The sequence below is a fragment of the Balaenoptera acutorostrata genome, chromosome 1, assembly GCF_949987535.1.
Source record: "Balaenoptera acutorostrata chromosome 1, mBalAcu1.1, whole genome shotgun sequence".
NCBI lineage: Eukaryota > Metazoa > Chordata > Mammalia > Artiodactyla > Balaenopteridae > Balaenoptera > Balaenoptera acutorostrata.
This window is the reverse complement of record NC_080064.1, coordinates 114,646,462-114,669,859: the sequence shown is the minus strand read 5'-3', so window position 1 is coordinate 114,669,859 and position 23,398 is coordinate 114,646,462. Positions and strand designations below refer to the sequence as shown.

Here is a 23,398-nt window from a genome sequence, read left to right as displayed (position 1 = left end):
TCACTCTGTAGCCACATGTGCTATCTGCGTCACCCAGCCTGATTACTCTCTTCCCCCTTATTCACCAACTTGGCCCCAAGTGACTGTGGGCCACTTTCAGAAATTAAGTTCACCCTCAAAGGACACGTATTTGTTGCATGGAGGATGTTTTAGGTATGTTGACGGCTCTAGAAGTCATTCTAATGTACACATTTTAAAGGTACACGTGGAGTAGAACCACCATGGCTACAGAGGATTAACCGTGACCCTGACATGGAGGAGCCATCCCTGGGCAAGTCACTTGCCCTCTCTGGGCCCGTTTTCTCCTCGGCTGCAGCAGGGGAGCACGTGCCTGAGGGCAGGGCCGGGACACTCACCTGCCAGGCCTGCTGCCGGGCCTGGCCCTGCAGCTGCAGCTCCTCCACCTGCCTGCGCCCAGCCAGGACGGCATCTGCCAGCTGCCTGTTCTCGGCCTCCTGTTTCTGCACACGGCGCTGCAGGGCGTCCCGCTGCTGCAGGAAGTAGGGCACCACAGCGCTGCGCAGGTCTTTCTCTGGGATCCCACTAGGGCGCCTGCAGGGCCGCAGGGGCACAGGGGTGGGGACAGGGAGTCGTCGTGTGGGGTTAGGCTTCTCCTTCCAAACCCAGTCAGTGGCATTCCCACCTTCAGCCTCAAGCTGGGCTGGCTTTCGAGGCCTCTCCTGTGGTCCCTCTCACTCCCAAGACCCAACCGCATGGCTCCTGCTCCTGAGGGGAACGCTAACCCCTTGTCCCTTAGCTTCAGCTCCCAGGAACCCATCTCTCCTCTTCTCACCAACCCGCACCTTAGCCCTCCTCCTCATCCACAGACACTCCCTCCAGCTGTAAACCTCCAGGGCTAGAGATGACTTTCCTCGGTCCTTGTGACCATGTGCCTTGCTGGTGCATCCACACCATGGGGCTCTGAGCTGGAGAGATGGGGGGAAGGTGGCGGCCTGAGAGCAGGCCCAGACCCCAAGAGGCCCTGGCTGGCTAATGTGAGAAGATAAAGGAAAGATAGGTCTGAGGAGGCAAGAGTTTAGGGGGTTCTGAGTGCCCAGAGTGAGGAGATAGGTCAGTTCTGATGGGCAGTGGGGTAGAGGCCACTGTGGGTTCTTTAAAATTTCTTTCTCAGTTATAAAAGTTAATTCTCTTAAGTTATGAATGTCACAAAGCATTAGCAAACTGAAAAGCACAAAAACGGTTTTTACTCCTCCTGACCTAGGATTCTACTCAGGCAGGGAATGGAGGCAGGAGGCAGGAGCTCAGGCCACTCGCCATCTCGGTGGCCTCAACCCTCCACTCCTGTCCCCAGGGCCTCCTTCTCCATCCTGCCCAGAACAACCTGGCAGCAGGGTTGCCCACTGGAATGACAGCTCCGGGAGAGAAGGTCTTTCGTGTCTTAGTCACTGCTGAATCTCTGGCATCTAGAACAGTATTAGGCGTATAGTAAGTGCTTCTAAGTGTTTGTTGAATGAACAAATGAATAAAAACCAGATGCCTGGGCTTCCCTGGTGGCGCAGTGGTTGAGAATCTGCCTGCCAATGCAGGGGACACAGGTTCGAGCCCTGGTCTGGGAAGATCTCACATGCCACGGAGCAACTAGGCCCGTGAGCCACAACTGCTGAGCCTGTGCGTCTGGAGCCTGTGCTCTGCAACAAGAGAGGCCGCGACAGTGAGAGGCCCGCGCACCGCGATGAAGAGTGGCCCCCGCTCGCCGCAACTAGAGAAAGCCCTCGCATAGAAACAAAGACCCAGCACAGCCATAAATAAATAAATAAATAAATAAATAAATAAATAAATAAATAAAACAAAACAAAACAAAAACCAGATGCCTGGGCCAGACTAATCGACATAAGACTCCAAACCTCGCTATTGTGCCTCATCCCACTCCCTCTACCCTCTCTCTTGCAGGCCAGATGGGTCCTGAAATGAGCTCCCCGGGAAGATTTCTCTCATCCCAGTCACCTCAACCCCCTGGACAACATGCGCTTGCCCCCAGCACTCCTCCCCCAGAGGGGCTATGCATTTGTCTCTCTGTTCTGGGTCACTGTTTGGTGTTGGTCCTCTCCACCTGTCCCTGTCACAAGGTCCTCTCAGGGGCTGACAGCCCGGAGTCTCATGCATATGGGTCCATCAGAAAAGCTCCTTCAAGATGCTGAAATGCTGCCTCTTTCCCTGCGAGCCCTCCAGTGGCCGGGGGAGCAGGCATCACCCTTCTCACCAAGCCGGCTCCTTGCAGTCCTTGCTTTCTTCCACAATCGCATCCAGCGCATTCAGGACAGCTTCCAGGTTTCCCTCCGCTTTGATTTCAGAGATTTCCTCCTGAAGAGAAAAGAGGAAAGAGCTATAGTAATACCAGACAATTCCATATGCTGAACTACTAATGGCACTTAGTAAAATTTTAGCTAATTTAAGTTCTGTCTTTATACAAACATTCCAACTTTTCTACATGTGACTTTTATAATTAAGAAAATAAAGTAAAAATAGAATACATTTAAAAAGAGCCTGCAGCAAGCCTCTCCTCCTGCACATCATCTCTGAAGGCTGCATCCCTGTGGTTGTCCCCACAGCTGAGCACCCTTTGCGGACAGTACACACATTCAGATGCTTAACGAAGCCCATCCTGGAGTGTGACAGCATGGAAGTTAAACTCCTGAGAGGGATCACAGTTACTTAAAGACAGGAATGGAATCCTGTCCTTTTCTGTATCCCCTCCGGTATGCAGTTCCAATGAATTCAACAATTTGCTAAGTGCCTCCTCTGTGCCAGGCTTTGCACCAGGTGCTGGAGGAACACAGAGGAGTAGACCCAGGCGTGCCCTCGCTGAGCTCACAAGGTCAGGTGGGACAACAACTATAAACTCCATTACAACACAGGGCAAAGAGAGAAGGGCATTCAAGACACCCCTGTCATTTGGAGGGAACAGAGGACAGTTTTGGGGACTGAGGGTAGAGAGGAGCTGAGGGCAGGGTCCCTGCCTTCAGGGGGCTGACGATCTGGAGGCAGGACCTGAGCCAATAGTACCTGCTGGGCTTCTTGCCACTCACCTGGATAGATGTCTGCAACTGAGTTACAAACTTGTCATAGATGCGCTGTGTCATCTCAGGCTGCAACTGGTAGAAGCACTTGTAACAGTCAGTGAATCTCTGGTAGCTGGGGGGAAGGAGAGAAGGCAAAGGTTGGGGGGTTCAGAGTCATTGGCTCTTGCCTGGGCAGCCCTGCCCCTCATCACAGGACTCTGAGCCTTGTCTTCTTCATGGCGCTGGTTAAAGGCAGTGGATGCAAAGTGTCTCATCTGCAGCTCCAGTCTCTGAGGATGGCTCAGCCCCACCAGTCGCCCCACCAGTCTCCCCACTTCCTCTCAGCAGAGCCCCAGTTGAGTTCAGGTGTCTCCCTCTGAAGGGTGGGTCACAATTAGGCCAGCCATGGTTCTTAAACTTGACCTTACCAAGCACCAAATCACCAGGAGAGCTTGTTAAAACTCAGATCGCTGGGCCCCACCCCCTCAGCTTTGAACAAGCTCCAAGGTGATGCTGGTGCTGCTGGTCTGGGCACTCCACTTTGAGAATCTCTGGTCATTCTAGTCCCCTTGCAGGGCTGCGTTAGGACAGGACATGTGGTCTCTGGGAGAGGTTTCCTTACTCCTAAAAAGAGCCACACAGGACGGAACTGAAGTCTATAGGGAATGACTATATCCAGGTGATGCCTCTAGCTCCCGGCAACCATGGAGGGCCTGGTCTGAGAGCAGAGTTTCTACCCTAAGGAGGCAGAGCAGAAAGAGGGAAAGAACTCGGGTCTCTGAGAACATCGTCAAGCTGCTGAAAACGCCCACCTGGAGCAACCCTACCTTGGGGCTTCTTGTTAGTGAGCTAATGGATTTCTCTTATTGTTCATGCCATTTAAAATCAGGTCTCTGTCACTTGGCAGCAGATACACCCCTTGTAGCTGGAAAGGTCAAAGGGTACCCAGTATACTCCCAACGGCTTGTTCTTCTTGGAAAAAGAAACTCAAATAAGGTAAATGGCTGTCTCCTCTCCCTCCTCGTTTTTGTGCGTGTCTCTCAGCCTGCTCTCTCAGGCCCTTCCCCTCCACAAGTGTTCACTGAGCACCTGCTATGTGCTGGGTGCTCCGGGTCAGTGAGACTGGCACAGCCCTCCTAGAGCTTCCAGTAGAGGAAGAGATGGCAGCAAACACAGAAACTCACATGTGAATGTGGAGAAGATTACTTGTGGAGAGTGCCTGGAAGGAAAAGGACCGGGGTCATGGGGCTGAGAGGGTGTACCATGGGGATCACCTCTAAGTGTGGAGGTGGTCGGTGAAGCCCTCTCTGATGAAGCAACGTTCAAGGGACCTGCAAAAAGTGTCTGAGAAGGAGTCCTGGAACACAAAAAACCCACCCTGATGCTTCACTATGGGCCCAGATACCCCTCAGTCATGTAGGCCAGGCTGCTGGGCTCTGGACAAACAGGGGGTTAGGTACCTGGAACTCCATGCATAGCCCCCACCACACCCAGGGAGTCACTACTGGGTCCTCCCTTTCTCATGGCTCTTTGGGCCTCCTGGCCCAATTCCTACCCCCAAAACAATGTCTTCTGAACCAGGTGCAGTGTGAGAGCAGTGGTGTGCTGAGGCCAGCTCACAGTGGCTTGCAAGAGATAACCGTTAAATTTCCAGGAAATCTGTGAGCCAGTTGTTAAACACAGCCACTACTGAAAATTAAATTATACAAAGTTACAATAAATTATATTAAAAACAAAGGTACCAGGACTTCCCTGGTGGGGCAGTGGTTAAGAATCCGCCTGCCAGTGCAGGGGACATGGGTTCGAGCCCTGGTCCGGGAAGATCCCACATGCCGCGGAGCAACTAAGCCCGTGCGCCACAACTACTGAGCCTGCGCTCTAGAGCCTGCGAGCCACAACTACTGAGCCCACGTGCCACAACTACTGAAGCCCGCGCACCTAGAGCCTGTGCTCCGCAACAAGAGAAGCCACCGCAATGAGAAGCCCGCGCACTGCAACAAAGAGTAGCCCCCGCTCGCCGCAACTAGAGAAAGCCTGCACGCAGCAACGAAGAGCCAACGCAACCAAAAATAAATAAATAAAATAAATAAATTTATTTTTTAAAAAAAGATAATAACTGCTCAAAACATATGACTTCCTAATCATTCTACACATTTTACTCTGCTCTGGAAGCTGTTCCCATCTATGGTCTCGATCTGTGGAAACAGGTGTGCTGCCGCCCATCTCTTCTCTACTGTGTGTAGTGATGCTACGCTGGTAAGCTTAGGAGTATTTACACCTCAGAAACTGGCAAACACTGCAAGCCAGGGCTTTATTTCAGGAGAGCTGGCTGTACGCACCTACCAGCACACCTCTGGGTAAGGGTGACAGTCTCCCATCCTTCTGAGGGTACACATTCGATATCAGTACCCCTTGGAGGCTAAACCTAGGTACCAAAAGGACAATACAAAGATGACAGGCATCATTTCAACCCGCAGCAGAGCCCCAGACATCTTGTTTTGCCGCTGGCCCCACGAGCCGCGCAGTCTGTGGCTACATGGAGGATGTGGAGGATACATGATGCCTGACAAAGCACAGCTGCAACTGAAACCGGGTAATTGTGGCTTGAAATGGGTTTGGCTCAAACACGGGAGATCCTGTTCCTCCTCCCAGCCCACGCGCCAGGCGCATCTGAGCTGGGTGCATCTCCACCCAGTTCAGGCGGCTGGCAGCAGACAGGGCCCAGGGCAGGGGTGAGGATAATTCTGCCCACCGGTGCTGCCCGTCAACCCTTCTGGTGTCCCCTTTGGGGTCTGAGACTTCAGTGAAAGTGAAGGACCCAGAAACATGCACACTGTTACAAACACACAAGATGGGAAACATATGCTCCAAGGACATGGAGGGAGAACAGCCAGGTTGGAGGCCAGGAGGAAAGTGATTTCTTTTCTTTTTTTATTGGAGTATAATTGCTTTACAATGTTGTGTTAGTTTCTGCTGTATAGTGAAGTGAATCAGCTATATGTATACATTTATCCCCTCCCTCTTGGACCTCCCTCCCCCCCATCCCACCCATCTAGGTCATCACAGAGCACTGAGTTGAGCTCCCTGTGCTATACAGCGGGTTCCCACTAGCTGTCTATTTTACACATGGTAGTGTATTTATGTCAAACCTAATCTCCCAATTCATCCTACCCTCCCCTCCCCCCACTGTGTCCACACGTCTGTTCTGTACGTCTGCATTTCTATTCCGGCCCTGCAAATATATTCACCTGTACCATTTTTCTAGATTCCACATATATGCATTAATATACGATATTAGTTTTTCTCTTTCTGACTTACTTCACTCTATATGACAGACTCTACGTCCATCCACATCTCTACAAATGACCCAATTTCATTTCTTTTTACGGCTGAGTAATATTCCATTGTATATATTTACCATATCTTCTTTATCCATTCATCTATCGATGGACATTTAGGTTTCTTTTCTTCTAGTTTCATTGAGACATAATTGACATACAGCACCCTGTAAGTTTAAGGTATACAGCATAATGATTTGACTTACATATATTGGTAAATGATTACCACAATAAGTTTAGTTAATATCCATCATCTCAAATAGAAACAAAAAAAAAGAAAGAAAAGAAAAAAAAAGGATTTTCCTTGTTATGAGAACGCGTAGGATCTACTTTCTTAACAGCTTTCACATATACCATACAGCAGTGTTAACTGTAGTCATCAAGTTGTACGTTACATCCCTAGTACTTATTTATCTTATAACTGGAAGTTTGTATCTTTTGATCACCTTCATGCAATTCCCTCTCTCCCCAGCCCCCAGGGATTCCTTTCTTGAGAGACATTGCAGACTTGGGAATGCTGTGAATGCCCTTGTGAATTTCCCGAAAACATACATTCACAGAGAAACAGGAAAAGTGATGCATTTTAGAAAACATTCATTGCCACCCCATCCAAATGTCAACTTTTATCTTCTCATGTAAACTCTATTATCTTTGTGGATAGAGACGCCATCTGCAATGGTGCTGGGATTTCCAGGGAACCCAGAACAGTATTAGATACATAGCACACTCAAGACATGCTGTAGACCAGGCGACTGGGGCTGAGCTGAGACCTGGGCTGCCTGGCCTCAGGCTTGGTCCATTCCCAGCCACCTCCCCTACCCTGGACCCCAGGGTACCAGGGCCTGGGCTACTTGGACAGAGCAGTCCTCTTCACAGAGCATCCCCAATGGCCTCTCTGCCAAGCCCCCCTTTGCCCTCTGCTGGAACGGTCTCCTGGCCTCGGCCTTCCAAGGGTACACAAGGGGCCATCCAGCTTTGTGTTGGGTAAGTGTACTGCTCTAAAGACTGCCTGTCCTTTTGCCTAGGTTCAAATCCTACCTCTACCCCTCATCAGCTGAGTGATCCTGGACAACTTCTTTACCTTTATAAGCATCAGTTTCCTCCTTTGTCAAACGGAGATAATAACTATCCATAAGTCACAAAATTACTGTGAGGATTAAATGAGGTTACATATATAAATACTTAGTACAGTGCAGAGCACACCCGGAAATGCTCCATGTTAGCTACAATTATTATTACTATTCTCAAAGGAACAGTCCTCACCACCCCCTGAGAAGTGTAGAACACAGTCAGTAACCTGGCTTCCCAAGGTTGAGAAGTCTGCAGAAGGCAGGGGCTTAGTAAATGCATCTTGGTTGCAACTGCATGTGCAGGAAGAACCCATTGGCCCCCACTACAAAGAAAAGGCTACACTGTGGTCCCACAAAAAGGGCCACATTTGTCATCAATGAAAGTAACTTTTAAAAGCTGCATTTACTGTTTCAAAACAGAGATGACTACATTAACTGATTTTAACCTATTTTTTTCTCTTAAATACTTCTTGTGCAATATCTGAGATACCATCACTGTTTCTGAACTCACTGATAAAGCATGTCTTTTACTGCACTAAAAACTCATTGTAAACTGAGTTATCACACAAGTTTAACTTAAAGTACTTAAGGCCAGAATCAAACTCTGGTGGCTAGTCAATCTGTCAGTTTATATACGCAGATAAATTGTGTAGGAATGGAAAGACAGAGGCACAGACAAGTAAACACCTGTACGAGTGCTATGGAAGCCCTGGCTTGCCTTCCTTCTCCATGGTAATCGGCTTGCTGCCTGACTGAACGCCTGTTCCACAGACTGTCCGCCAGAGGGCGGGTGAGAACTGGCGTTTCCGACCAGTAAAGGGGTGGAGGCCAAAGACAGACCAAGACGGATAGAAGCTGGGGATAGAAGCTGGGGAGCGCAGTGACAGAAATTCATGCTCTCCACCCTCCAACCACCACCTGTACAGCTGCCCTGTTTTATTAAGAAATGTTTCTCGGACTTCCCTGGTGGAGCAGGGGTTAAGAATCCTCCTGCCAATGCAGGGGACACGGGTTCGAACCCTGGTCGGGGAAGATCCCATATGCTGCGGAGCAACTAAGCCTGTGCGCCACAACTACTGAGCCTGCGCTCTAGAGCCTGCGAGCCACAACTACTGAAGCCCGCACACCCTAGAGTCTGTGCTCTGCAACAAGAGAAGCCACTGCAATGAGAAGCCCACGCACCGCAACGAAGAGTAGCCCTCGCTCTCTGCAACTAGAGAGAGCCCATGCACAGCAACAAAGACCTAACACAGCCAAAAGTAAATAAATAAATAAATAAATTTATTTTAAAAAAAGAAAGCAGAGAAAAGGGAAGGGAAGGGAGGGGAGGGGAGGGGAGGGGAGGGGTTTCTCTGTTTGGTCTTTCCCCCTTCCCCCTTTCTCGACCCCAGGACTGAGAAAGCAAGAGGGGGAAAAGAAAACAGAAGTGTTCCTTGGCTTCCCTGGTGGCGCGGTGGTTGAGAATCTGCCTGCTAATGCAGGGGACACGGGTTCGAGCCCTGGTCTGGGGGGATCCCACATGCCGCGGAGCAACTAGGCCCATGAGCCACAACTACTGAGCCTGCGCATCTGGAGCCTGTGCTCCGCAACAAGAGAGGCCGCGATAGTGAGAGGCCCGCGCACCACGATGAAGAGTGGCCCCCACTTGCCGCGACTAAAGAAAGCCCTCGCACAGAAAGGAAGACCCAACACAGCCAATAAATAATAAATAAATAAATAAATAAAATTAAAAAAAAAAAAGTGTTCCTTGATGAAAATAAGAGGTCAGTCAGCCACATGTAAATCAATTAAGTTAGAACATTCCCTCACACCATACACAAAAATAAACTCAAAATGGCTTAAAGACTTAAAATATAAGACCTGACACCGTAAAACTCCTAGAAGAAAACATAGACAAAACATTCTCTGACGTAAATTGTACCAATGTTTTCTTAGGCCAGCCTCCCAAGGCAATAAAAATCAAAGCAAAAATAAACAAATGGGACCTAATCAAACTTACAAGCTTTTGCACAGCAAAGGAAACCATAAACCAAATGAAAAGACAACCTACGAACTGGGAGAAAATATTTGCAAGTGATGCAACCAACAAAGGCTCCCTGGAGGAAGCAACGTCTGAGACCTATGAGAGCAGCAGGAGTCGGTCAGAGGACAGAAGGCCCTGGCAGCGCAGCTGAAGAGTGCACAGGCATGCCTGTGTATGAAGATGTAATAACAGGAAATGTGTACTGAGCACTGACTAGAACCAGGCACTGTTCTAAGCACTCTACGTGGAGTAACTCACTTAGTCCTCACGATAACTCTATGAAGTAGGGTCTATTATCACCATGCCCATTTTTCAGATGCGAATGCTGAGGCAGAGAGAAGCTTGTCCAAGGTCACAGAGTTGGGACATGGTGGAACCATCTGCTCTGGATCAGGTGCCTTGGCCTCCAAGACACACAGTCTGCAGGCTGGTAGGCCAGACACATAGAGTCTAGACCGTATCATGATGGGAAGAGCTAGAAAAGGGTTTTAAGCAGGGGTGGGACAAGATCATATTTGTATGTTAGAAGCTCTCTCCGGCTGCTGTGTGAGGGTAGACTCAGGAGGCACAGCTGAGGTAACTGCCAACTTGAGCAAGGCAGACGCAGTGGGGATAGAGCGAGGTAGATGGTCTGGAAACACACAAAGAAGAGAGGATCAGCATGATGGGGCTGAAGCCGCACACCACAGTCTGGTGAGTCATACCAACACTTCAGAAACTAATCACTGCCAGTAGCACGCATCATCTGCACATTCAAAGAGGGTGAGATATTTCTGAAACGCTTATTTAATCGGAACATTTTATATATCAAACCACTCTTTTTCCTGTGAAAAACTGTTTCCTATGAACACCAACGGTCTCTGCCACTAGTTTAAAACTCTACCAGTTCATGTACAAATGCAATCAGCTCTCCTTCCTTGGTCATTGTCAGACATAGGCTTTAAGTCAGTTACACAAATCACACTCTGCAGCACATCTCAGGCTGTAAGACTGGACCAGGACAGGCACTGGACCAGTCTGGCATCTAAGAACTTAGGAACTATCAATCACCTCTCACTCCCTTCAGCCCTCCCGGCACTGACAACACATGTGGCACAGCTGCCAGGTGCCATGGGTACCCCAAACAGTGCTAACTTCAACCGGGACCCCACCAACACCAACTCTAACCAACTGCCTCTCTTGGCGGGTCCTGATTTATAACAAAACACAGAAAGCCTCATCTGCTTGCTTTAAGAGAAGAGCTGTTTCTCAGAAGGTCCAGGAGGCTGTAAGCACAGAAAAGAATCCTTCATTTTCAGAGGACAAGGGAGAGGTTGCAAGTGGTAAGTTCCAACATGGCCACGTTTCTATGTTCTGAAGCCTGAGAAAGGACAGATTCAGGCGTCTTTGCGTCAGCCGATCCAATGAAAGGAAGACACCCTAACTGAAGACAGGGTTGTGGGTCTGTGAGATCTGATAGCCCAGCGAGGCCAATAATCTTCCAGTCATTCTGGAGTGCATCATATAATTTGCCCCCCTCGTTAAGCTAACATGAATGTGAAAAATATGCTGAGTTGTAGGGAAAACCAACCTGCAGTTTAAAATATCCGTTTGGATAAATGACATGTGAATAAACTAGCTTTTACTATGTAAAGATTCCTGTCCTCGGTATAAATACTTGGTCTTTGGGATTGAGGACTTCTAATGACTTGGGAGAGGGTCAAGTATTTGGATACATTTTAAAAGTCTGTATTCATACATGACATTTTACTGAGCCTTTTCTATGTGGAAACCAGCCATAAGTTCCTACCTAACCAAACGAGGGGAAGGCCGTTCTAGCGAGGAGAAGCAGTAAGTGGAAAGAGCAGGTGGCAAGGGTGGGGGGACAGTGCAGCACTCAATGCAGAAGAGCTTATGTGTGTGTGTGTTTGCGCCTGCACGCAAGTGTGCATATGCTGCATACCCACGGCCCTGACCATGGCTAGAGAGACAGGAGGGGCCGAGGAGTTTATGGCCTTTTACACTAAGCTAAGGAGCTGACGTTTGATTCTGGAAGCAACCCTGAGCCAATTAAGCAGGAGAAAGACATGCTCAAATCTGAGCTGTAGACTGGAGGGGGCAGGACTGAAGCTGGAGGGCCATTTTGGAAGCTGGTGCAACAATCCTATGAGAGATAGTGAGGGTCTGAACTAAAGCATTTGCACAAGGATGAAGAGGACACGGAGGAGACAGGCTGGAACCAACAGGGCTTGGTGGCTGACTGGAAGCAAGGGGTCAATGAGGACTCCCAAATCTCTGGCCTAGAGAATGAGTAGATGGTGGTATCTTCAACCAAGTTTGGGACCACAGAGGGAGGAGAAATCCTGTTTTGCTGAACTTAATGGTTCTGAGGGACACCAAGTGGAGATTTCTAGCAGTAGACTGTTAGAGATAGAGGTCTGATGCTCAGGAGGAGGATGTGGCTTGGGAACCCTCATTTATTCCAAAGCTATTTATTGAATGTCTACGATGTGCCAGGCACCATGATAAGCAATGAGTAGAGAGTGGTGAACAAGACAGATAAGATCCTGTCCTCAGGACCTTACGTTTTATGTGGGGAAGATCGACCACAAACAAACAGGCAGACAGTAGAACTATATACTGTGATAAGTGCTATGAAGGAATAAAATATGGTGCCATGATAAAGAATAACCAGGGGAGAAAGGTGGCTTTAGAGAAGGTCAGGGACGAGATGGAGGAAAACCATTTCTGGCAGAGCAAACAACAAGTGCAAATGCCCTGAGGTGGGAAAGCTCTTGACATTCTAGGAAATGAGGAGGTTAGTATGACCAAGTATAGTTAGAGAGGGGAACAAGAAGTAGGCAGGGGCTAGAACATGTGGGGCCTTGGAAGCCATGGTAAGGAGCAATGAACAGTCACAAAGGACTTTCAGCAGCTGCAAGATATCAAATGCGATGTGATCATGAACATGTGTAGGTGAAGTAAGGAAAGGGCAATATTCACACATTTAAGGGACAAGTGGAGAAAGAAGAGCCCACGAAGGAGCAAGTAGTGAGGTAAAGGGACAGAGAATGGTGTTGCAAGCCAAGAGAGAAATATCAAGGACAGAGAAGTGGTTAACAGTCAAATGCTGCAAGGAAAGCAAGTAGGTTAAAGATGAAAAAATATCCAAAATATTTAGCAACAGAGTTATTAGTGACCTTGAAAGGAAGGTTTTAGGGGAATGGTGGCAAATTGCCCTAAGCTGAGGAAAAAACTGGAGATGGAGAACTAGAACCTGGGAATGCAGAGACCCAAAGCCACAACCTGGGATGTAAAGGGAAGGAAATTGATGGGGAGGTCGCTAGGAGGATGCAAGATTGGGCATCTCTCAGCCAAATTTGTAAATGTATAAACTCCTGCCTGGTGGTCTCAATTCTCTCTATGAACCAGGTGTTGGGGTCATTTTCACTGAGAGGGTACAGGGAGCAGAGCAGGGGAAGGGCCTGAGGGACATGATGAAGATTTTAAATAGCTACTGTGGAGAAGGGCAAGAGAACTGGCTGGAGACATGAGGATCATGGGCTCACTGAGGGCCCACATGAATTCCAAGAACATGACTTTGTGGAGGCACCATTTTCCACCACGGGTGAGACTCTACAGTGCTGCTCGGAGGCTGAGTGTAGGGGCAGAGGAGTGCAGACAGGATACTGAAGTTCAGTTTGACAGTCGGTGGGCTGGAAGGATGAGGGAGCAAAAGAGCTGTGAAACGGAAGTGTGGCTGCCTTGCATCTCCAACTGAATCTATCCAAACAGACGTCTTGATTTCCAACCCCAGACCCATTTCTCTCCCCCAGCTCTCAGCGGGGAGTGTTTCTTCCCCATCTCAGTAGATGGTAAAACCCTCCACTAAACCACCATCATGAAGAGTCAGCATCCTCTTGGAGTTCCCCTTTCCCTCATCTTCCCCTCCAATCCATTCTTTTTTTTTTAACCTTTTTTAAAAAAATGTATTTATTTATATTTATTTTTGGCTGTGTTGGGTCTTCGCTACGCGCGGGCTTTCTTTAGTTGTGGCGATTGGGGCTACTCTTCCTTGCGGTGCACAGGCTTCTTTCTCATTGTGGTGGCTTCTCTTGTTGCGGAGCATGGGCTCCAGGGCGCGTGGGCTCAGTAGTTGTGGCTCGTGGTCTCTAGAGCACACGCTCAGCAGTTGTGGCACACAGGCTTAGTTGCTCCGCAGCATGTGGGATCTTCCCAGACCAGGGATCGAACCCATGTCCCCTCCATTGGCAGGCGGATTCTTAACCAGTGCGCCACCAGGGAAGTCCCCGTAGTATTTTATTAGATAGTTATTATATTTACGCAACCACATTCTTCAAATATTGGACATTTTTGGTGGTTTTCAACTATTTTCCACTGAACATGGAGCTATGATGAATATTTTTTGTATGTAAACTTTTTTGAAATAATTATAGATTTGTACGAAGCTGCAAAGAAATGTATCCTCCCCGATGTTATCAACATCTTACACAGCTACAGAACAATATCAAAACCAAGAAGCTAAAAAAAAACCCCAAAAACCAAGAAGCTGACATTGGTACAATCCACAGAACTCATTCAGATTTCAACAGTTACACATACATTTGTTTGTGTGTGTTCATCTTCTTTTCTTTTTTTTTTTTTTTTTAATTTATTTTTGGCTGCGTTGGGTCTTCGTTGCTGTGCCCGGGCTTTCTCTAGTTGCAGCGAGCAAGGGCTACTCTTCGTTGCGGTGCGCGGGCTTCTCATTGTGGTGGCTTCTCTTGTTGCGGAGCACGGGCTCTACGCACATGGGCTTCAGTAGTTGTGGATCGCGGGCTCTAGAGCGCAGGTTCAGTAGTTGTGGCAACGGGCTTAGCTGCTCCGCGGCATGTGGGATCTTCCCGGACCAGGGACCAAACCTGTGTCCCCTGCATTGGCAGGTGGATTCTTATCCACTGCACCACCAGGGAAGCCCCTGTGTATCTTTATCACATGTGTAACCACCACCTCAGTTAAGATACTAGATGCTTTTTAAATATATTTGTCGGACTTCCCTGGTGGTCCAGTGGTTAAGAATCCGCCTGCCAGTGCGGGGGGCACAGGTTTGATCCCTGGTCCAGGAAGATCCCACACGCTGTGGAGCAACTAGGCCCATGCACAACTACTGAGCCTCTGCTCTAGAGCCTGCATGCCACAACTACTGAAGCCCGCGTGCCCTAGAGCCTGTGCTCCGCAACAAGAAGCCACCACAATAAGAAGCCCGTGCACCACAACGAAGAGTAGCCCCTGCTCGCCACAATTAGAGAAAGCCCGCACGCAGCAACGAAGACCCAACACAGCCAAAAATAAATAAGTAAATAAATAAATTTAAATAAATAAATAAATTTGTCATGATGTGGACTGGGGTCTCAAAAAAATCAGAGTCTAGAAGCCTAGAAAGACCTTAAAAGAATCCTACCAACAATCAATCATCTGCACAGCAGTCAGAGTACCTTTTAAAGATCAGTCACTGTATTCAGAGCATTTCAAATAAACAGATTTTTAAGCCAGTGGAGAGCCATCTCCCACACACGCAAAAAAAAAAAAAAAAGATCAGTCACGACTTAAAAAACATCAATGGCTTTCCATTTCTCTTAGAATAATAAACTCCCTTACGTCTAGTAAAAATAATAACCTCTCTATATAATGCAACAAAGATAGACTATGGGGAAAAATAGATATAAACAATTGTGATGGGAGATTTTAAAAAAATGAATGGCTCAATCAAGAAGATTTTTTAAATGAGCATATAAAATATATATATATATATATATATATATATATATATATATATATATATATATATATATATATATATATATATATTTTGGCCACACCTCGTGGCATGCGGGATCTTAGTTCCCGGACCAGGGATCAAACCCGCGCCCCCTGCAGTGGAAGCATGGAGTCCTAACCACTGGACTGCCAGGGAATTCCTAAAATATTTTAATAATAAAATTTAAAAGCTCAAACTAATAAATAAGTATAGAATTCTGCACCCAAGAAACAGAAACTGCACTCTTTTCAAGCGTACATGGAACACTGACAAAAACTGCCCATAGACTTAGCCATATAGAGCCAGTGTCAAAAATTCCCAAACAATAAGCATCACACAAACTGTGTTATTTCACCATAATGCTATAAAATTAGAAATTGCAACAAAAGGAAAACTTTTTAAAAATTACATGTCTGGAAACCTAATGACATACTACTAAATAATCATTGGGTTAAAGAGGAAATGGTAAGGAAAATTACAAAGTACATAAAATTAAATGACGATGCCCATATGTAAAAAAATGAAATTGGACCTCTTTCTCATATCATACAAAAACTAACTCAAAATGGATCAAAGACCTAAATGTAAGAGCTAAAACTATATAGAAGGGGCTTCCCTGGTGGCGCAGTGGTTGAGAGTCTGCCTGCCAATGCAGGGGACGCGGGTTCGCGCCCTGGTCTGGGAGGATCCCATGTGCTGCGAAGCAGCTGGGCCCGTGAGCCACAACTGCTGAGCCTGCGCGTCTGGAGCCTGTGCCCCTCAACAAGACGGGCTGCGACGGTGAGGGGCCCGCGCACCGTGAGGAAGAGTGGCCCCGCTTGCCGCAACTGGAGAAAGCCCTCGCACAGAAACGAAGACCCAACAGAGCCAAAAATAAATAAATGAATAAAATGCTGGCTTAACTCCTAGAGAGTTTCATTATAAAAAAAAAGAACTCTCTCCATAAAAAGTCAGACAAAAAAACCCAGAAAAACTGATCATGAATTCTAGGAGTTCTGGGGCTGAATAACCTAGTCGTTTAAAACCAAAAAAAAAAAAAAAAAAAACTATATAGAAGAAAATATAGGTGTAAATCTTCGTGACCTCGCATTACACAATGTTTTCTTAAATATGACACTAAAAGCCCAAGCAACCAAAGAAAAAACTCTTCTCAAATTTTAACCTAAATAAATAAAATTAATAAATAAGTAATCTAAATTGGACTTCTCAAAATTAGAATTCTTACAAGTTAACAATAAAACGACAAATAACCCAATTAGAAAATGAGCAATGAGGGACTTTCCTGGTGGTGCAGTGGTTAAGACTCCACACTCCCAATGCAGGGGGCCTGGGTTCGATCCCTGGTCAGGGAACTAGATCCCACATGCATGCCACAACTAAGAGTTCGCATGCCACAACTAAGGAGCCCGTCTGTTGCAACTAACGAGCTGGCAAGCTGCAACTAAGGAGCCTGCCTGCCACAACTAAGCAGCCCACGTGCTGCAACTAAGGAGCCAGTGAGCCACAACTAAGGAGCCCTCGAGTCACAACTAAGAAGCCTGCCTTGGTAACTGACTGTACTGCTGAACTGAATGAATAAGCATTTTCAGAACTCTAATGAAAAACTGATGAACTCATAAAAGTGCTAAGAAAAGATCAAGATGAAAAAAAAGAAATTAATTACATGGGACTGAGTGAACTGATGAGGATGAGTATAATTTTTGTGACTTTCTGTCTGAATTAAAAAAAAAAAAAAATCCCACAAGGACTCAGAGGAAAAGAATATACAAATCAATTTTCACTGCAAAGTAAAGGAGCTGTTACAGTGGAGGATTACTGGACTGAATGTCAATGTTATGACATAGTATAAGTGTGTTTCATGTTTGGTAATTGCAATCATTGTTGCTTTTGTTGTGGTCATCCATGTACAATGCTTGGTGTCAGTCTATCTATCTCTTGTAAAAATAAAATACAGTGTGTGTGTGTGGAAAAAAAAAAAAAAAATGTATACAGCCATGTAAGCACTTCCACAATCAAGATATAGAATATCTACATCTTCCCCCCAAAAAAATTCCCTTTTGCAATCAATACACTCCTCCCACCTCCTGTCCCAAGAAATGAATGATTTGTTCTCTCACTCTCTAGTTTAGCCCTTCTAAAATTTCATAAATTTAATCTACAGTATTTAGTCTTTTGATCTGTCTTCTTTCACTCAGCATGTTGCTTTTGAAATTCATCCAGGTTGTTGTGTGTAATGGTAGTTCATGCCCTTTTATTGCTGAGTAGTGTTCCATGGTAGGAATAGTTCACAATTTGTTTACCCACGTACCAGTTGATGGACATTTAAATTGTTTACAGTTCTTTACTCTTATGAATAAAGCTGCTATGAAAAACTAAAAAAAATAAAAATAAAAAAAAAAAAAAAAAAGAAGCCTGCCTGCTGCAACTAAGGAGCCCACCTGCTGCAAGAGCTGGCACAAATAAATAAAAATAAATAAATAAATAAATAATTTTTTTTAAATGAGCAATGAATTTGAATAGACATTTCTCCAAAGACGATACACAAATGGTCAATAAGCACATGAAATATGCTCAGCATCATTAATCATTAGGAAAAGGCAAATCCAAGATGCTATGAGATACCAATTTACACCCACTAGGATGACTATTGGCCGTAATTAAAAAGAGACCTAACAAGTATTGGTGAGGATGTGGAGAAATCAGAACCCTCATAAACTGCCGGTGTAAATGTAAACTGGCACTTGCTTTGGACAATAGTTTGGCAATTCCTGAAAACGTTAAACATAGAATTACTATACACTCCAGCATTTTCACTTCTATGTATATCCCCAAGAGAACTGAAAACACCTGTTCACAGATGTTCATAACAGCATTACTCATAACAGACAATAAAAAGTAAAAACAACTCCAAATGTCTATCAACTGATGAATGGATAAATGAAATATGGTATATCCATACAATGGAATTATTACTCAGTCATAAAAAGGAGTGAAGTACTCATATATACTATAACACGGATGAACCCTGAAATCATTAAGCTAAGTGTAAGAAGCCAGACACATAAGACCACATGTTATATGGTTCCATTTATATAAAATGCCCAGAAAAAGCACACCCATACAGACAGAAAGTAGATAATGGTTACCAGGAGCTGGGAGATTGGGATGAGAAATGGGAAGTGACTGCTAATGAATACTGTACAACGTTTCTGGAGTGAAAAGAATGTTCTGGAATTAGATAATGGTGCTGGTTCCACAACTTTTTGAATATACTAATTTCACTAATTAAAAGGTGAATTTTATGGTATATGAATTAAATCTCAATTTAAAAACATAAATGACTATGAAAATATTAGATATAAGAATTTGTAGAAACCAGCAAAAGCAGTAATTATATGAAAATTTATGGTTTTAAACACATTTTTCAGAAAACAAAAACGACTGAACAAGAAGAGTTAAATGTTCAACTCAAGAATTTTGGAGCTGTTCCCTGGTGTCCTAGTGGTTAGGATTCCAGGCTTTCACTGCCGTGGCCTGGGTTCAATCCCTGGTCTGAGAACTGAGATCCTGCAACCTGCATGGCACCGCCAAGAAAAAAAAAAAGAAGAAAGAAAGAAAGAAAGAAAGAAAGAATTTGTGACGAGACTAATAAAATAAATCTAAATAAATTTTAAAAAATAAGGATAGATACAAAGACAAAGAGACCAACAGTAACCTCAAAACACAGAAATTAAAAAAAAAAAAAAAGGCTGATTCTTTAAAAAGATTAATAAGATAGAACTCTGGCTACATAAAGTCCAAAATAAACAGCATATAATGGAAAAAAGGGAAATAATGAAAATTAAATTAATAATTTAAAACAGTTCAAACAGTTACAAGTTAGTAAAATATAACAGGTGAAAGAGACAAATTTCTGGGGGGGAACCTGTAAAATGGCAAATCTGTCACAAGAAGAAATAACTAAACAGAATTGTAGCCATTAAAGAAACAGAAACACCAAAAATCTGCAACAAACACTATGGGGACACTTTGAGGACAAAACAAAGGTGCCTACTGCATCATTGCTCTTTAACATAATACTGGCAGTCCTCGACAACCCCAGAAAGTTGTAGGTGTAAATGAGTTCTTCCAAACTTTTGAGGACTAGATAATCCTGATTTTATATAATTCGTTCCTGAAGAGGGATATATGTGGCTAATATATCTTTGGTTCTATAAGCTGATAAGGACAGTGAAAGAAAAAGAAACGATAGGCCCATTTCACTTATAGCACACAAACACTGATCTAACTAAATCCAACTGTATTTTTTAAATGCATCATAATTAAGTAGATTTATTCCAAGAATGCAAAGATAGTTTAACTTCCATAAAATCTACCAATGTAGATCATCAACGTTAATGAACTAAAGAAAAATTATAAGATCTTCTTAACTGGGGAAGAAAACATTTGATAAGTTCAACACCGAATCATGATCTTTTTAATAATTCTCAGAAAACTAGAATGAGACAGGGACTTCCTTAATTTGCTAAAAATACATACCAAAAATTGCAGCTGAATGTTTTGAGGATCCAGAAAAATTCATTCTAAAGTTTACAAGGAAAAAATCAAGGTTCTCAAATAGCTGGGTCAATTTTAAAGCGAAGAGAGAAGAGGGACTTGCTGTACCAGACTTAAGGTTTCCTACAAAGGTTTGGTATTAAGAACCCATATGCACTGGCACAAAGACAGGTGAATGGATCTGGGGCAGAAGAGAGACCCAGGGACACAATAGGCGGAGGGACCTGCCATACGATAAAAGGGGCTCCCTAAAGCAATGGGGACAAACGAACTGTTTAGTTGACAATGATTGGGAAAACAAAAAAAAGTAAGACTGACTGAGACTACCACTTTACACCTGAATCCAGACAGATCACAGATTTAGAGTAGAGAGTAAAACGATAAAATAGCCAATAGGAGAAAACACTGGAGATTATCTTTGTGACCTGGGCGTCGGTATAGCCTCGTAAACAAGACCTCAAAAGCACAAGCCATAAAATGAAAAACATGAATTACATGAAAATTAAGGGTTTTAAAATACAAATTGACTAGGCAATACTTAGCAATTTATTATGACTGTTTGAAGGATGCGGAGTTAGTGCAAAGTTTGAGAAGAGTCATGAGTATCCACACTGCTTGGGAGAAGGTCCCCTGGGATGACTACATTTCTTTTTCTGCTTCATCTTCCTGGGGTAAAGTGTAAGCAACTAAAATCTGTGTAATTTTTTATTTAATTAAGGATTTCTGTTACTCAAAGGACATCATAGACAAAGTTAACATCTAATAGAGATAGCTATTTCCTCTTCAGTCTGAAACAGACAAAGGATTGATATCTAGACTATACCGGGAACTCCAGCAAATCATCAAGATAAAAAACCCAATTAAAAAAAAAATAGGTCCAAAAAAAAAAAAAACACACAGAAAATAAGTAGGCAGTTCACAGAAAAGGAAGCCAAATGACTAATGAGGTATATAAGGAATTGCCCACACCTATGAGGAGTTAGAAATGTGCAAATTAAAATAATAATGAAATAACCCCTTTCACACCTTCAGAATAGCAAATATTAGAATGGTAGATACCCAGTGATGGTGAGGACATAGGAGAAAGGAACAGCTTTTCTGGAAAGCAATCTGACAAAACATAGGTAGATATAAACCCTTGGATCCCATGATTCCAATCCATTATATACCTCAGAGAAATTCTAGCACTAGTCTGTGAGGGGATGTACCCTGGCATAATTTGTGGAGGAGGGAGCTGGAAGCAACCAGGTGCCATGATAGGGAATGGGTAAGTGCTGGATGCATATCATGAAATGACAAGCAGCACTGAGAGCTCTGAACCATATGCATTTATAGTATATGGTTAGATCTTTAAAAATACAATCTATTAAGTGAAAAAAGACATATACAGCACAACTATCATTCATATAAATTTAAAACATACACTGACAGGGTACTTCCCTGGTGGCGCAGTGGTTAAGAATCCGCCTGCCAATGCAGGGGACATGGGTTGGAGCCCTGGTCCGGGAAGATCCCACATGCCGCAGAGCAACTAAGCCCATGCGCCAGAACTACTGAGCCTGCACTCTAGAGCCCATGGGCCACAACTACTGAAGCCCGTGCACCTAGAGCCCGTGCTCCGCAACAATGAGAAGCCCACGCACCACAAGGAAGAGTAGCCCCCCGCTCACCTCAACTACAGAAAGCCCTCACGCAGCAACGAAGACCCAACGCAGCCAAAAATAAATAAATTAATTTAAAAAAAATACACAGACAAAACAACACACTTTACAAGAATGCAAACTTATTCAAATGTCACCTCCCTGCACTCACACTAACCCAGACCCCTTCCCCATTGCTCTCTGTTCCTTCACGCTGATTTATTTTTCTTTATGGCACAAGAAAGTCTATTCCACGAGAGCAGGGACCTTCCTATCTTGATCACTGCTGTATCTCCAGCTCCTAAAACAGAGCCTGAGACACTGGAGATGTCCAAAAAACATTTGTACATGAATACATGGATAAATGGATGACATATAGCCAACAGAAAGCAGGGCCTGTGGGGAGGAGAGAGGAGGGTAAGAATGAGTAAGGGAAAGCCAATCAATCAATCAATGGAGAGATCTTGCCTGGACATAAAATGATGGTGCGTCATGAATGGTCCATAAAAATGATTACAAATTATTTTATCAAATTTATTACTATGGAAACTAGGCCCTGCTTGATAAGGCTGTCACCTGCCTGTGCGGCCTCCTCTGATTTTACTCTCACTCTGCCAGTCCCTAGAACGCCCTGACCATTTCAGGACCTTTGCACAAGCTGTCCTTCCTTCCTATAAGCTTTTTCTCTAGTTCTCTGAAAAGCTGGTTCCCTCTTATTCTTTGTTTCATATCAATGTCACTTCCTCAGAGTGGAATCCCCTAACTATGCTATCTAGTGTTTTCCTTTCCCTCAAGTTGCTCGTTCATTACCTTACCAAACTCTGTGATTATTTTGTTTACTTCATGTCTCTACCCACTGAATGTAAGACAGGGGCCTTGTCTGCTTTATCATATCCCCAGCACCTGACACAGTGCCTGGAACAGAATAGTCATTCAAATATTTGCTGAGTGAATCAGTGAGTGAAGAGATGTATCATAAGGTTTTTGTAGGAAAGGTAAAGTCCTAAAGCCAGGAGGGAAGGAAATAGGGAGCAGATGAGAGTCTTGATGATGTCAAAGAACAGGGGTAGTGGGGACATAGAGGGTGGATGGAAAACAGGCTGTGGTCAAACCCCTTAAAGTTCTGATAACAGTGTTCCAGCATTAATGTTCTGGGGTATGGGACCATGGACAAAACTCTTCCTTTAAAGTGTCCAATACTGTTGTGACAGGCTGAGACCTGGGACGCTTTGCTGCAGTGCTTGCACCTAGGCAAATGTCTCCTCAAACAACAGAATACAAAGTAACTATAAGGGACTAAAAATAACTACATACATGCACAGTTGGTGCAAATTCTGATCAAGATACAAAAAGACCAAAAAGCCAACTGTCACTTTCGAGGTGTCAGGAGAAAAAGCTGGGTACTGCCCATGATCCCTGCACACAGCATCACTGAAGGGGTGGGCAGACCACCTAAGCCACCTCTCCAGCGGACCAATGGATCCACCCCTACCCTCACTCCATTTAAGGGACCAGCTCACTCCCCCTCAGAAAAATGAGCAAGGACACCTGTAACTTGTTTTCACTCCCTCATGCAGCAGCATGAGTCTCAGTAAAGCCTTGCCTGAATTTCTCCTCTGGCCTCTTATCAATTTCTATTGATTAAAGTGTCCAACAATTCAGGTCAACAATATTGTTAGAATACTGTTCATATAAAGCAGAAATCAAGAGAGGAAGTGTTTCTTTCTATGGTAATACATTTAGTCCTCACAACCACCCAGTGAAGAAGGTTATTACTATTTCCCTAATAACAGCTAGAAGTCTAATGCTTTCTACGTAGCCGGCACTGTTCTAAGAGCCTTCTGAGTATTTACTCATTTAAACCTCAGAAAGACCGACCCTATGAGAAAAGTACTATTGTTCCCATTTTATTTATGAGTAACAGAGGCACAGAGCAGTTAAGTCTCGCTCACT

General features: G+C 44.7%; 1 protein-coding gene across 5 annotated transcripts in view; it reads right to left on the bottom strand.

Moving 5' to 3' along the window:
* LOC103006548 (solute carrier family 25 member 44) overlaps positions 1-23,398 on the bottom strand; it is a 46,359-nt gene that overhangs the window by 1,666 nt on the left and 21,295 nt on the right. For 3 of the 5 annotated variants that reach the window (XM_057539434.1, XM_057539425.1, XM_007171871.2), the window contains 3 exons: positions 3,048-3,153; positions 2,222-2,322; positions 357-552 (listed from right to left, as the gene is read on the bottom strand). In XM_057539434.1, coding sequence (XP_057395417.1) covers positions 357-552; positions 2,222-2,322; positions 3,048-3,153 — 403 coding nt within the window. Of the gene's footprint in view, positions 1-356; positions 553-2,221; positions 2,323-3,047; positions 3,154-6,438; positions 6,526-23,398 lie in introns of all 5 variants that reach the window. The other 2 variants (XM_057539546.1, XM_007171872.3) reach the window with 2 other exon arrangements.